This window comes from Taudactylus pleione, unplaced genomic scaffold, assembly GCF_031769625.1.
Source record: "Taudactylus pleione unplaced genomic scaffold, aTauple2 ptg000025l, whole genome shotgun sequence".
Lineage (NCBI taxonomy): Eukaryota > Metazoa > Chordata > Amphibia > Anura > Myobatrachidae > Taudactylus > Taudactylus pleione.
The window spans coordinates 2943242-2959597 of NW_028284427.1; the positions used below are offsets into that span (position 1 = coordinate 2943242).

The 16356-nt window shown below is 42.6% G+C and overlaps 1 protein-coding gene across 2 annotated transcripts in view; it reads left to right on the top strand.

Moving 5' to 3' along the window:
• Positions 1–9621, top strand: part of SLC23A1 (solute carrier family 23 member 1) — a 218426-nt gene extending 208805 nt beyond the window's left edge. For both annotated transcript variants that reach the window (XM_088451118.1, XM_088451126.1), the window contains exon 14: positions 8943–9621. In XM_088451118.1, the coding sequence (XP_088307244.1) occupies positions 8943–9187 (245 nt within the window). In that variant the 3' untranslated portion in view covers positions 9188–9621. The remainder of the gene's footprint in view (positions 1–8942) is intronic.
• The last annotated feature ends 6735 nt before the right edge of the window (positions 9622–16356 follow it).

Consider the following 16356-nt stretch of genomic DNA (forward strand, 5'->3'; position numbering starts at 1 on the left):
AAAGGACTGTTTAATAGTCAATTGTTTTTTTAAATTACTTCCGATCACGAATGATGATGTAGGTGATTATGCATGTGTTTGTGTTGGAGATGGAAGGCGCTTGGATCCCACAGAGAGGGAGCAGGTAGGTGACACTGGACTTGTTACGTTTTGAGTTTTGGAACTTGGCGACATACACTTTGATATTTGATGAACGCGCTCCAAGTGACGTAACAAGGAGAAGGTTCCTAGGTGGTTTAAGTCCCTCCCTCTATTCACTCTTGCATGGCAACGGGCACATATGGCTTGACAACTGTTGTCTGGATCAGGATGGAAATAATTCCACACATGAGAAGTAGATTTTTTTGTCTTTTGTACTGGCATGACAACAATGGGCTTTGGCTTTTTCAAACCATGGGCAAAAGCTGTTGCCTTACTTACACAAAGGACATCCTCGGCACCAACATCTTCATCACCAACATCTTCATCATCAACATCCTCATCATCCTTAGCGCCTTCAACTACCAAAATATCCTCCTCCTCCATGTGCAATTCCACAGAAGCATCCTCAATGACTATGTGTGCAAGATGTTGACTGCCCTTCCCCACATTTACAGAGGGCACACAAATGTTGGAACTTGGAGGATCCTCCAGTACACTAGTACACTACACTAGTCAGGCTCACACATGGCAACCACGGACACACTTGCACTCTCCTCGGGGATTTGTGATTTCGATTTCTCAGGGCACACAATTGGTTTTTCTGGAGCTGTCTTAACAACTTTCAAATTTTTAATTGGACCACCACCACTACTACTACAAGCAGAAGGGCTATCAGAATTAGCAGTCTTCATAAAGAAAGAAGGCCAAGCCCTCATCCTTTCCTTGCCACTTTGTATAGTGAATAGCATATTGCCAATTTTTTGTTTATCTAAAGGCAAATATCCTTTCAATTTTTTATTCTTAACTTCAGTAAAACTTGCTTTACCATATCGATGGCGTGACTTAAGCCCTGGGGCATGGGCCTTCCTAGAGGTCGAGGAAGTTGACGGCCTTGCACTGCTGGCGGCAGCTACAACATGTGGTTCTTGGCCTTGCTCTCCTGTCATGTGACAGCCCTCCATATTTTTTCTGCAATCTAGAAGCATTGTCACAATCACCAATAGTGTAGCCAAGGTGCGATTACAAAATTCACACACGCGCACACACAAAAATATTAGAAAAAAACGACAAATGAAGATTTATATTTTTTGTCAGCTCCAGAATAACTTGGCCCCAGAGTAACGATTGATCACGACTGGCATCTGGCAGCACAAGGTTGCAACTTGCGTTGCTGGCTGGCTCTTGTGCGCTACTGCAGTTAAGCCTAACACCCTCGCACACACAGAAGAAAAAAATATATAAGACAGTGACACTTGTATTGTTTTTTTTTTTTTTTGATGGAGCACGACTGGAGTCGCTGGATCTTGTGCGCTTCTGTGGTTCAGCCTAACACCCACGCACACACAGAAGAAAAAAAATATAAGACACTTTAATTGTTTTTTTTTCTTTAAGAACGACTGGGGTCAAGCAGCACAAGGTTGCAGCTTGCGTTACTGGCTGGATCTTGTGCACTACTGCGGTTAAGGCGAAAACCCACCCACACAAACAAGAAAAAAATATGACACTTATTTTTTTTTAAGAACGACTGGAGTCAGGCAGCACAAGGTTGCAACTCTCTCCTGTCATGTGACAGACCTCCATATTTTTTCTGCAATCTAGAAGCAGTGTCACAATCACCAATAGAGTAGCCAAGGTGCGATTACAAAATTCACACACGTGCAGTCGTGCGCACACACAAAAATATTAGAAAAAACGACAAATGATGATTTATATTTTTTGTCAGCTCCAGAAGAACTTGGCCCCAGAGTAAAGATTGATCACGACTGTAGTCGGGCAGCACAAGGTTGCAACATGTGTTGCTGGCTGGCTCTTGTGCACTACTGTGGTTAAGCCTAACACGCATGCACACACAGAAAAATATAAAAAGACACTTTGATTTTATTTTTTTTTACTTTTTATTTTTTTTGTGGAGTCCAGAAACTGGACCCAGAGATGGACACAGCACAAGCCCAGGACACAGAGGACAGCCCAGATGGATCACCAGACAGCACAGTGACAGCACTGTGACCAAAGATCAGAATGGATCAGCACAGTGATAGTGACAGCACCGTGACCAGAGACCAGAATGGATCAACAGGCAGCACAGTGACAGCACCGTGACCAGAGACCAGAATGGATCAGCAGTCACCAGCCCAGGACACAGCAGTTAGCACCAGCACCTCTCCCAGCCCTACACTACCCACCCTCCCTGTTCAGTCTCCATAGCCGGAGTGGAAATGGCGTCCGTCGCGTGGTCCCTTTATATACTACATTGATCATAGACACGAAAGCTCGCGAACCATGAGATTTCCGACTCTATGGTTTTGTCTCAGTTTCGAGAACAGAGTAAGGCGGGAACCTCCGAGCCTGCTTGGATCCGGCTCGGATATGCTAAATTCGGGTGGGTTCGGTTCTCTGGGAACCGAACCCGCTCATCTTTACTATATAGTCTCATTCATAGTTTAAAAGCAATCATACGAGCGAGGAGACGTCTAAACTGCTTTTATTACATGTGATACTTTTGTGTGTTTAAAGATTAGTTCTACATTGGGCAAAGTGTGCCTGGAATAGGGGTTTTCTATCAAGCGCAACTTTCAGGCACAAACTGCGGCCTATTAAATATAAAGGATAAGGTATTGGGTGCTACAAAGGAGTAAGGGAAAAAGTGTAGGAGGGTCTCTGTGTGGGAAAGTGTAAATGTGTGTGTGTCAGTGTGTTGAAGGTAGGTGCATTTGTGTGCAGCCTTATGTGGTATTAAATAAAGAGGTGACACTTGTGTGGTGGGAAGATGTTTTTTGTGCAAACACAATACAGTTAAGTCATTTTGCTTCAGGACTGGTGCGACCATTAGGCAGCAGCCTATGGGCGCCAGCTCCTGAGGGGCGCCGTTAAGGAGACTGAGGTTGCCAGCACAGAATTAAAGAAGTCTCTGAAAGAGACATCCTTTTGCTACTTAGTACTGACAGCAGAAGCGGATTATATAGACAGCTGCTGCATCAGTACTTTTCCCCTGCTCCTCTAGTCATATATAACATGCCTGGCTGGTTCTGCATTGCAGGCCGGTAGCTGTGTCCGTCCTCTTCCCCTCTCCCCTCTTTGAAAGTACACAGGTGACCTGAGGTTTATATAAACATTTGTGTTTTATTCAGCCCAAACTACAGTCAGACACTTCCTGGGGCAGCTCACACATGATGTGGAATAGTATTATACAGAAGTTGCATTGAATATTGGATGGATCATAATTTCTTGATCAATCTAATATTCAGTATGAACTATGGTGCTAATGCAGTGATGAATGTGCACCTGTTTAGCATACGTTGTGTGAATGCTCAGAACATGAGCATGTGTAAAAGCGGCTGTGCAGTCATGTGCACTATGGACCCTTACCGCCAAAGAAGTGGAACTGGGAGTGTGGATGGGGGGAGCGCTAGGCTGAAGCTATGCCTAGGGTGCCAAGAAACCTTGCACCGGCCCTGCATTGCTGCGGATCCCACAGGATTACCCTTTACTTGTATACCATTCAGGTTGCCAGTATACTCCCACTCGGGCACATCATACAGTAGCTCAACTGTGAATTGTTGTGTAAAATAAATGTGTGCTGCTTGCAAAAGTAGTCAGTAATTCCCATCATAAAATTACATATAAATGAGGATAGAAATTCCTATAATGAAATAACGCAATAATACAAGAAATGTATATGATAGAAACAATGGATACTCTATATGGCTTGGTTAGAAAAAAGAATCTATTCCTATGAATAAAAATATTTGATAATATGCACATGAATAAAAATACATATATAACATAGTAAACATCCGGAAAAAGTGCAATAAAAGTCTCTTTAAGGAAAGCGACAATCTCAGTCCAAATGACAAATGTCACGTTTTGTTTCCACACTTAACCGGAATGCTTTAACTCTCACATTTACTTATCAGTATAATCCAATCGCATAGACTTCCTCGATGTGACTCTAGAGGCAAGAGACCACACAATACATTCTTCCAACTATACTAAATCAGTAGATACTCGATCATATCTACACTTCAATAGTGCTCGTCATTATCCTTGGAAAGCGAATATTCCTAAAGGACAACTTGTCACAACCAGCTGTGTGGAATCCCCTAAGTGCAAAGGTGCGGAGTCTATCCAGCCGGGAGGTGTTCGCCAGTCACCAATCCAGGCGGTATATGGGCTTAGTTGCACCCAGCTGGCAGGTCGCGGTCCTTTGCACTGGTGACTGATACCGTGGGAAATGGAGAATCTCATTACAGTGGGCCTAGGGAATATTTCTACAAGAAATATGCTATACCCTTGTATAGCTTCCAATATATACAGAAGGGTCTAGGAGGCACAATGGCACAGAGTATTGGATGCTGTAGTGACTGAGGCTGGATGCATTAGTAACTGCAGAACTGAGGCAGGATACTGTGGTGACAGTGGTATTTGAGAACGGATGCAGTAGTGACTGCAGAACTGAGGCTGGATGCAGTAGTGACTGCAGAACTGAGGCAGGATACTGTGGTGACAGTGGTATTTGAGAACGGATGCAGTAGTGACTGCAGAACTGAGGCTGGATGCAGTAGTGACTGCAGAACTGAGGCAGGATACTGTGGTGACAGTGGTATTTGAGAACGGATGCAGTAGTGACTGCAGAACTGAGGCTGGATGCTGTAGTGACAGCGAACTGTAACTGAATGCAGTAGTGACTGCAGAACTGTGGCTGGTAATTGCTGCAAGCACTGGAGAGATATTCAGAACTCACTGTAGCACAATGCTTTGGTATTGCTGCTGTCACAGGAGAGATACTCAGAACACACTGCAGCACAATGAACTGGTGATTGCTGCAACACAGGAGAGATATGCTGAATACACTGGGGCACAATGATTAGGTAATTGCTGCAAGCACTGGAGAGATATTCTGGACTCACAGTATATCAATGAATTGGTGTTTGCTGCAACACAGGAGAGATACTCAGAACACACTGGAGCACAAGAGTCAGCACTGGTGAGCACAGGAGTAACACAAGGACAGACCTGGAACGAAGTAGCATCAGCAGACACTGGAAAATGACAACATTGCTCAGGCATTTTCCTGGAGTTCTGGAGCTGGATATATAACCAGGGGTAGCAGATGATTGGAGCACAGCATCAGCTGGCCGAGATCATGCTACCATTGGTTGGGATACTGTCACATGATAGGAACTGTCATGGCGGCGCCCATGCTAGGAACTCCGATCCCCAACACACACAGCCGACCATGGAAGTTCGCAAGCACCTAAGGCAGAATGCTCACACCTCGCCCATCACTGCACTAGACATCTGACCAAATGAAAAGTCAGGGGAAGCTGGCGCAGAGGTGAGAGATAGCTGATTCTAGGCTGAACCCTGACACAACTGATGAGACTACGCAGAAATTGTTCATCCATAGATAGTTTTCACACACAAGCGAACAAAATGCTGCTCTCCTTTAGAGAAGGGGTTATCCTGAACATATTTTACAAAAAAATTTACAATAAACTTTAAATATGGAGAGATCCAGTCTACTTGTGACAAGAAATACTGAACAACAATCCAATATTAAAGACAGCAATATTGCATTTATTTGCAAATACAGCTCTTGTAACAAGCAGATCAGAGATATTATTCAGAGGAACTATCGTATTCTTCAACAAGACAATATTTTGAGAAATATCTTGCCCTCAAAACCACTTATAATCTATAGAAAAAATAAATCTTTAAAATCCATTCTGGCACCAAGCCACCTTAGAATAAATTCAAGAATCATTGATACAACTAAAAACTCTGAACAGTGGTTACCCCAGAGGCCACCAGGCTTCCATCATTGCGGTAAAACTAGATGTACCATGTGCTCCTATACAGCTAAAAAAATTAGTACCATAACTTTTAAGAATACAAACAATCTATATACAATCAACAATTTCATAAACTGACTCCTCATATGTAATTTATCTAATTGGATATGGACTATACTATGTGGGTCAAACTACAAGACCCCTAAAGAGACTATTTATAGAGCATCGCCGTAATATTATTAATAAAGTAACCACACACAGTCTATCCCTTAATTATTTGAAAAAACATAACAGTGATCCACAATCATTGAATATTATAGGACTAGAACTTATACAATCCACCCAAGGAGGTGGCGATAGGTTCAAAACTGTTTGCCGTCAGGAGGTCTTCTGGATGTTCAGATTAAATTCTTTACATCCAGACGGCCTTAATGAGTCCGTCGAATTGAACACAATTATGAAATCTTGGTAGATAGGGTCCCCATCACCTACTGTCTGCAACCAGGATTATATGTGGTGAACATATCAATCCTCCTAAACAAGATTCTCCAATGAGTTTCCTTACTCATTTTATAATTGTATATTTATTATTAGGATTATCGTCCTAGTTTATTTAAACTTATTATATTTTTTCCACTTGTTGGTTCATTCTTATATTTATCCTTATTCTTATTTTTACATATTTTTGATGAAGTCCCTAAACGGACGAAACGCGTTGGAAAAGCTGCCTTTGCCTGAATGAACTGATACAGATAAGATATACCTTTAATAGCAACTTCTTGGACTATTTCTTTATTTGGGTTACATTTTTTAACAGTTTTAAGAATTAATATATTTTTAAACTGTTAATATGCTCCATGTTTTTGACCTTATATATTCCTCTTGTTTTTATATATTTATCATCTTCTATATATGAATGTATGAATTTTATATAAGGCCTATTTATTTATTTATTTATTTATTTACTAGCACTTTTGCACTTTGTTTATATTCAACAATTGCACTTGCTGCGTTCACTTAAATAGACTCAATATATGCCTGTTACCTTTCAATATTAGAATGTGTTATATATTTTTATAAACACGTGTTAGATTTATCTATTTTGTAAACACTATCACACATCTATATCACTACCTGTATATTGTTTATACGTCAGTCGCTTTATTACCTGGTACACTTGGAACATATATATATATATTCTGAATGATTATTATATATTTTAAGCAAATACCAAAATGCATATATGTTACAATTACTGATGATATACCAATATTGGATTGATTCCTGATATAAAGAAGAGAGAGAGAGATATATATTTAGAATCAATTAGCCCTCCTCTTTAGGAGCATAAGATCAATGGATTATTCTGGTTATGAATATACACTTATTAGAGCCAACATATAATGTATATGTCTCTATGTAGTATTATATATCTGGATTGTATTATGAGCACATCAAGAGTTAATATCATAAATTACTAGTATTTATATTGCATATCCATTGCACAATAATAGGGTACAAACACTGCTTTAGCAGTGTGCCCTGGGATGACACCTCCGGCGCTGGCACTCCCACAGATGACATTATGGCATCACACAGAGAGGGGGTGAGTAATAGGAAAGTGAGTGCCAGGCACACCCTAAGGATGCACCAGGTGGCTCTCCAGGCGGGATACCATCGGTCTAAATGCTGGCCGTCGGCATCCCGAATGTCTAATCCCGGCAAGTGTCTAATGCTCTCCAGGCGGGATACCGACGGTCTAAATGCTGGACGTCGGCATCCAGACTGTCTAATCCCGGCAAGTGTCTAATGACTGGCGTCGAAATCCCAGCACCTGTCATTAGCCTACGCAGGGAGCCCGAGCCCGACACCTGGCTTACCGATCGAAGTGGGGGGGAGGGTTAGGTTTGGGGCTCCCGGAGGGGACTTAGGGTTAGGCACCCCCCGGGAGGTTAGGGTTAGGCTAGGGGAAGGGGGGGTCAGGCACCCGCGGGGAGACTTAGGGTTAGGCTGTGAGGAAGGGGGGTTAGGTTTAGGCGCTTGGGGGGGGTTGGGCACTTGGGGGGGGGGGAGGTTAGGGTTAGGGGGGGAGGTTAGTAAATAGATAAAATACTTACCTGTCGGGATCTTCACTGCCGGGCTTCCACTGTCGGGATTTGAACCGCCATACGGCCGGCGGTAAATCATTCTGATTCCCTCCAGGCAGCACAGTGCCATCCAGGCATCCTGCAAGCCATTCATTTTGGCCCTGGGTACAAATTTGCACCATTTAGTTGTATTTGCTTCTACATATAAATGGGGATTGATTTAGTTGCAAGCAAGTTGTCCCTAATTACATCTTTTTCTGCAGAGAAAAATTCCAAATGCCTGCATGCTGATTTGTATGCATCTATGTGACCACATCTCCTCTATCTTTACACTTGGAATCATTGCAATGATGATTATCAGGGAGAACTCTTACCAGCCGGGACTGGTATCGCAGTGACTACGCAGACCCATCGCAGAGTGATTGACAGGAAGTGCAGTTTGCGGGAGGTGACGGGGGGATGGTCTGTGAAATGCAGGCGTAAGGTGCGTTTGAACGCTGTTGCAGGGGCATGCATAAATTATCCACTGCGATGCCGTACTCACAGCGTGCGATAAAGTTAGCAATTCCTGAGTAAGGTCAGAGCATGTGCAAGTGTACGTGAGGCTGCGATTGAACTCGATGTTACCGATGGTTTTGCAGTCTTGCTAAGGATTACAGTTGTGTGTAAGGTAAAGTGGGTGTCCTTATGTCATGCTGCAACGGCATAGTGATTGCAATGGATTAGCATACTATCGCAGTGAGACTGTGTGCATAATCGCTACTGCAATCGTAGTTGCGATCTGCAATGAATCAGGCCCTTTGTAACAAGTAAACTTCTCATTATAAACAATTAGAAATTACAAACTGTTTGCTGTAACATTCACGAGCATTGTGGAAAAGCTGTCAACCTATATAACAGTTCTCCTATACATTTTTTGCAGGTACACAAAAAGAACGGGGGCTGCTGCAATGGAAACAAGGAGCCAGTGCCAGCACTGACACGTGTGCAGATCTGAGGACCTATGACTTTCCATGTGGAATGGGATTCATTAAGAAAAAACAGTGCTTTAGATGGATTCCAGTTTGTCCTGTTTTTAAAGGATTTAAAGCTGCTGCACATAAATCTGTAGCAAACAATTCAATTAATCATGATCACGGAAACCATTCATTGTGCACAAAAGTGTAATGTAAACGTAAATTATTTCCCAATTGTTACAATTTACAAAATAAGGTGAACATTGTGGACCAAGTCCAGCATGTATTGGTTGTAATAAAATTGCCTTTTTAAAAACTACCAGCAAAGTTGCCACAATTCAACGTTTTAAAAAAAAAAAAATGAATTGATAAACGCCTTATTGTTGCCCAGTCATTACTAGTGAATTTACTGATCCTTCTACAGAAGACAGTAACAGTCACAAACATATGCTGTATGTAAACATTTCAGGAGCCTGTCATAACTATAAACCATTAAGAAAATTGTATGACATTGGGGAATTATGTTTACCGATGCCCATCTGAATTGTCTGTCTGTAATCCCATTACAGTACTCTGCAACAAGCTGCTTTTAGCATGAAAATCCCCTCTGCAAATGCATTGTAAAACATTCCAAACATTTACACAGACTACGTACAATGTTAATGTATTTGTCAAGTTGTTAAATTCAAGAAATAAATAGAAACTAAAACGTGCACAAATATGTCATGTTTAAACTTTAAATGTGTACCTTGCAGTGATTGTGTGTATCATTAGAGTGGCCGATTTGTAAGCTATACACAATTACCAAATGGCAGCTCGATATGTATGGGCGAGCATTTCAATTTGCCCGCCCAGTTGAGATGTCAGTTTCAGCAGTCTCTGCGGAAAGTGAACTTTTTTTGTGATAGATAACACACAGTAAAACAAAAAATGGCAATAACATGCTGTTTAGGAATTATTATATATCACCATGTTTAACATAGTTTAGAAAAAGCTATTTATTAATGCAGAAGGAGATTGACACAAAGCAATTATGGATTATTTTGAAAATACAGATTTATTGGGACTCTTAACCTAGTATTTGTGTAGTGTAGTTCTCCAAGAGAATTAAAATGATGTAGTAAGGCCACACCCATTTTTCAGGCCTTGGATGCATGCAGAGGGTCTCCACTTCCAAATCAAGGATGCTTGAGAGATATTATTCCTGTGCTAATACTGCAGCCTCATCTGTAAAACTGATTAGATACTGCTGTCCTCAAGTGACTTTTAATAAAATAATCCTTATTAATAGCATGCGTGTAGCTAAGTAAGCAATACTGTAAATGCCACAAGTCAATAGTAAGCATAACAATAGTCCCTGCAGCCCCCGTGGTGGCTTGGGGGCGGCACCGAATAAGTGAGGTGAGGGCCGCACTCAGACTGCTGCAGTTACAGGCGGGCGGTGTGGGTGCCTGCTGGCTGCTAAGACCGACCCGGTCACCAGTGCGCCAATCGAATCAGTGAGAGGTGAGGGCCACGGGCAGAATGCTGCGGGGGCGGGCGGGTGCTGGGCTGCAGTGCTGGCTGCTAAGCAGACTCTGCTTAGCAAAGAGTGACTCTGGCTGGCTATATTGTAAAAACAAAGAGGGTACCAAAATCACCAATGTCGCCTTTCACTTAGATTGATTACAAAACCAGGGTATAGTTTCTCACTTCACTAAATAATCAATACAGTAATGTATTGATTATTTAGCAAAGAGGGTACAAAAATCACCAATGTCGCCTTGCCCTTAGGAAGGGATTGATTGCTGTGTGGCATAAGGGGCATTACTGTGTGGCAAAATTGTCAAAGAAAAAGAAAAGAACTATATATATATATATATATATATATAGTTTTTTCACGACATCTCGTTTAGTCACAACAGCACGGTTTATATCCTTTTTTTGTATTTTCACACTGTATTTTCAGTTCACAGTTACACACATCAATTACATATTGTATTTTTGTTTATATGTTTTTTCTCTTATCTATGAACCTTAGTTTTGAACAGTGATTCACGCAAACGTTTATTTGATCACTGACATTTATAATATATACATCTCATCTATATATATATATATATATATATATATATATATTACGGTTTCAATGTAGATATGTGCGTGCCAAGATGAGTCAGTTTAAATATACTTATTAGTATGTGAGTATGCATGGGCATGAATATAAATAGGTATTATGTAAACTTGGATTTACCAATATTTGTACGTCGGCATGTTCGTAGAGTAACTTATTTCACCTTTTGATAGCCTGTTTGGACTAGCATATACAGTATATATATATATATATATATATGTTTGTGTTTAGGTGTACATGTTGTCATTATAGATTCTATTATATTATTATTTATATTTATTAGCTTATTTTGACAGTAATTGTAATTGGGATAGGTTTTATTAGAGACATTTACCAACAATTATTTTAATCAGTGGCGGGTTGGGCCGGGGGGCAGGGTGCCATGTGCCCCCCGGGCCGCAGCGTCATGCGGGCCGCGGTGCAGACTGTGTCACTGTGACACAGACTGCACCGCGTATGTAGCGCTGACCGGACGGAGTTCGGTCAGCGCTACACAGCACAAACACACAGCCGCCGGAGCCGGCAGCTGTGTGTTTGCTTTAGCAGCTGATGAGAGTCAGACAGACTCTCATCGGCTGCTGCTCCCACTGCCAGAGCCGGACAGTGGGAGCAGCGGCGGACGGAGGAGCTGATCTCGGCGGCGGGACCAGGAGCAGGAGCGGGTGTCAGGTAAGTGTTTTTTATTTTTTATTATGGCTCTGCTGCGGGGGGGGGGACTGGGACTACTGGGAGCACTACAAGGGGGGGGACTACTGGGAGCACTACAGGGGGGGACTCCTGGGGGCACTACAAGGGGGGGACTCCTGGGAGCACTACAAGGGGGGGACTCCTGGGAGCACTACAAGGGGGGGACTACTGGGAGCACTACAGGGGGGGAATACTACTGGGGGCACTACAAGGGGGGGACTACTGGGAGCACTACAGGGGGGAATACTACTGGGGGCACTACAAGGGGGGAACTCCTGGGAGCACTACAAGGGGGGGACTACTGGGAGCACTACAGGGGGGGAATACTACTGGGGGCACTACAAGGGGGGGACTCCTGGGAGCACTACAAGGGGGGGACTACTGGGAGCACTACAGGGGGGGAATACTACTGGGGGCACTACAAGGGGGGACTCCTGGGAGCACTACAGGGGGGAATAATACTGGGGGCACTACAAGGGTGGGACTCCTGGGAGCACTACAGGGGGGGAATACTACTAGGAGCACTACAGGGGGGAATAATACTGGGGGCACTACAAGGGGGGGACTATTGGGAGCACTACAGGGGGGGATACTACTGGGGGCACTACAAGGGGGGGGACTCCTGGGAGCACTACAAGGGGGGGACTACTGGGGGCACTACAGGGGAGGAATACTACTGGGGGCACTACAAGGGGGGGACTCCTGGGAGCACTACAAGGGGGGGGAACTACTGGGAGCACTACAGGGGGGGAATACTACTGGGGGCACTACAAGGGGGGGATTACTACTGGGGGCACTACAAGGGGAGGGGACTACTACTAGGGGCATTGCATAGGGGGGAGGGGACTACTACTAGGGGCACTACATAGGGGGGAGGGGACTACCATTGGGGGCACTGCATCGAGGGACCACTGCTGGGGGCTCTATATAAAGGGCAATAGTGGGGGTACTGCAACTGGGGACACTATTTAAGGGGCACTGCATAAGGGTTACCACTACTGGGGGCACTATATATGGGGCTTACTACTGGGGGCACAAGGGGCACTGCATAGGGGGGATCACTACTGGGGGCACTACTCGAGGCCTGCATAAGGGTGTCCTCCTGTGGCACAGGGTGGCACTGCATATGGGCACTACGACAGGGGGCTGCCCCTAATCTTTATTTTTACCTTATATTAATCCCATATGGACCCGCCTCCTCCCTAGAGCACTTGAGGGGGGGGCGGCGTAGCACGCACGTTCTTTCGGGCACCCTGGCTACACGCTACTCCTCTGCCAAGGCCGCCTGCATGCATTTGCCCCCCAGGCTAAAAGTTGCCAGCCTGCCCCTGATTTTAATTGTCCTTGTATAACATATTAGAGGTTCCTTAATGGCTTACTGTAATTGAATGATTCCGTTTCCCATGTTTCCCCGTTTTTGATTATTTTAGTAATTATTCCCGTTTGACTGGCATCATTCTGATTCATATTGTCAACTCTGGCTAAACTAGCCTTTTTCAGCATAGTAATAATGGACTTTCTCACCAAACGTAGGACGAGATACTAAATAACATTCACATAATGTGAATAGGACTTTCCAATTGAACTTAATCATGGAGGTTTTGCCTGTTCAAAAGATCACTTACACATCTGCCGTATATATTAATCGGCTTTATTCTAATGGCAACTCCATTTATTCTCTATTGGCCGGAGAATCTGACATTCAAGATCAGACAGCAGATGATTGGCTGTCTGTCCTTTTAATAGATAGGCCATCAGGTGACTCCGCTCCACACCATTCCCCCATGACCAAGCCATTCGCCGAAACGCGCGTCAGCAGCAGCAGTAACAGCAAGGGTTCCCGTGGCTGCGCAGCACGGGAGACCCCCACTTCAAGTTTGTATCTCCGCTATTGATATTTAGATATCTATATAAAGATAGAGGTGTCTTAAGGATGTGTTGGTGTTGACTATTAGATCAGCCATAAATATGGACGGCTGTTTTACACCATTCATCTGACATTTAATTAGTAATAGCGGTTGAAGTCTTTCCTTGTTTCAGTGTATTATCAACTAAATTATGTTTTAGATTGTTTGCTCTTCCTTATTGTGTGAGAAATTTTTGGAACAGTTACATGTATTACTGTGAATCATATAAAGTGTCTCTTCTGACACTTAGATAGAAAGATCAAAGACATTTTCTTTGTCTTAATAAGTGAAACAGTTTCAATGTGAGACTATTATTTAACAACCAAGTTAACATTTGAGATCTCACAAAGACATTCTTAGTTTTGTGTTACAATTGGAACAGTTACATGTAGTTATGTGAACATTGCGAAGTGTTTATTTCTTTTGACACTATAATAGAGATAAAGCAGTTTGCACCTTCATTTCTGCATCTGAATTATCAATTGACACTATTTTGTGACACTGCAGATATGTTATTTCCTTTCTATCCCTCTATTAACTGCTGATCATCTCAGTTTAGTAATTCTCTCATTGGGGGTCCTATGCTAATTTAGTATGACCCTAAACAGCAGAAATGAACTTCTGAGCAACATCACCGGTATTCTGTTGTTTCTAAGGGCAACCTGCTACTTAATGATCACTCACTCCTCATAGATGAACCTAGGTTCAGGTGAGGAGCAGCAGAATCAGAAGTGACAGTTTCTATACCCTGACCATCCTGGCATTTCTTCTCCTTTACAAGCATATGATTATGGATACAAATTGAAGTTGAGGAATTTGTATAAATTTATTATTATATTTGTTGAATACAAACTGTTTGATATATCGCCATTAAATTATAGGCAAGGGGAATCATCACCTGTTCATATACACGTTAATAATCCTGTTATATCATCCACTATAAGAATTGTAACTTTGACAGAATATTTATCATTTTGTGGGTGCAAAAGAAGCTTTCTTGATAACTAGGCAAATATATTTACTATCTGTTTGGTAACATTGTACATGACATCCTAGAAATTGTCAGTTGCATGGTTACTGACATTTAGAGTCTATATGGTAACAAGGAATGGTGTATCTTTAATTCACCCTTTAGACTACAGTGAATTTTTGTTCATTGTGACAAAGTATTATTTTAATTACATATATTAAAAGTTATTTTTTAATAAATACAACTATATATGTTTTCCAGAGTGCTCACCAAACAGAGTTCTTTTCTATTTCTCTGACAATTTCACTATATTTCAACTCTAGTGAGCACCACCGCAATTTCACCAACTATTAGCAGTGTGATAATATTGCAATAGTGGTTACCGTATATATATAATACTGTTACCCATGATTTTTTGTCTTTCGGCTAGTGCGACGATCTCTCCATCTTCCCTGTTTTCCCAATGTTAAACCATTACTGTGTGGCATAATGTGTAAGGGGCATTACTGTGTGGCATAATGTGTAAGGGGCATTACTGTGTGGCATAATGTGTAAGGGGCATTACTGTGTGGCATAATGTGTTTTAAGGGGCATTACTGTGAGACATAATGTGTAAGGGGCATTATGGTGAGGCATAATGTGTTAGGGTAATCACTGTGTGCCATAATGTGTTGTACGTGGCATAATATGTTGTATCGGGCATTTCAGTGTGCCATAATGTGTTGTAAGGGGCATTACGGTGTGGCATAATGTGTTATATGGAATTCATTACTGTATCACAAAACCACACACCTTTTTCGGAAGTGCTGTGTTGGAGGCACATACAGAAAAACGTCTTCTTTGGGCAGAGAACGTCAGAAATTTTTTTGGCAGGAGGGAGCAAAATTTCTAGTTATGACACTGAAGCTAGACGGTGGCAGTGTAGAGAGGTACTTTTGTTGTTTGAGCATTTGATAAAAGTAGGCAAACTAGAAGTTAACTTTGCTCTCAGTGCAATATATATTGTGCAGAGCGCCGCAAAATAGTGTGCTTAGCTAAGGAAGCCATGTCACATTAGGGCTGTATGCTGCTGTTGTCTAACCCAGTGGTTCGCAAACTCGGTCCTCAGGACCCCACACAGTTCATATTTTGCAGGTCACCTAGCGGGTGCACAGGTGTAGTCATTGCTCACTGACACATTTTAAAAGATCCAAAGGTGGAGCAAATTATTTCACTTGTGATTCTGTGAGGAGGCCTGGAAAACATGCACTATTTGGGGTCCTGAGGAACGAGTTTGAGAACCTGTGGTCTAACCCATGGTAAGTTTAATGGAAAAATACTGTAGTGTTAATTAATGCCAGTGGCAAACGCAGGTTTTTGAAAGGGGGGTTTCCAAATCCTTGGTTACCCGACCAATGAAAAAAACATCTAGCCACAAATACATAGATAGAAACAGCTTACACAGGATTTAGGCCACTACAGTAAAATATACCACTCAGCCTATGACAGGGGTACACACACACTGACACAGACTGACACACCTACCTCTATCACTAAAAAACATGAATGCAGCAGGAAAATAAATACCGCCAGCATTATTTATTAAAGACCCCCCTGCCCCCTGTAGTACCTCATACAGTGCCCCCCCCATATAGTGCTCCCAGTAGTTGTCACCAGTATGCAGTGCCACCCAGTAGTGCCCGTTAAACAGTGCCCCCAGTAGT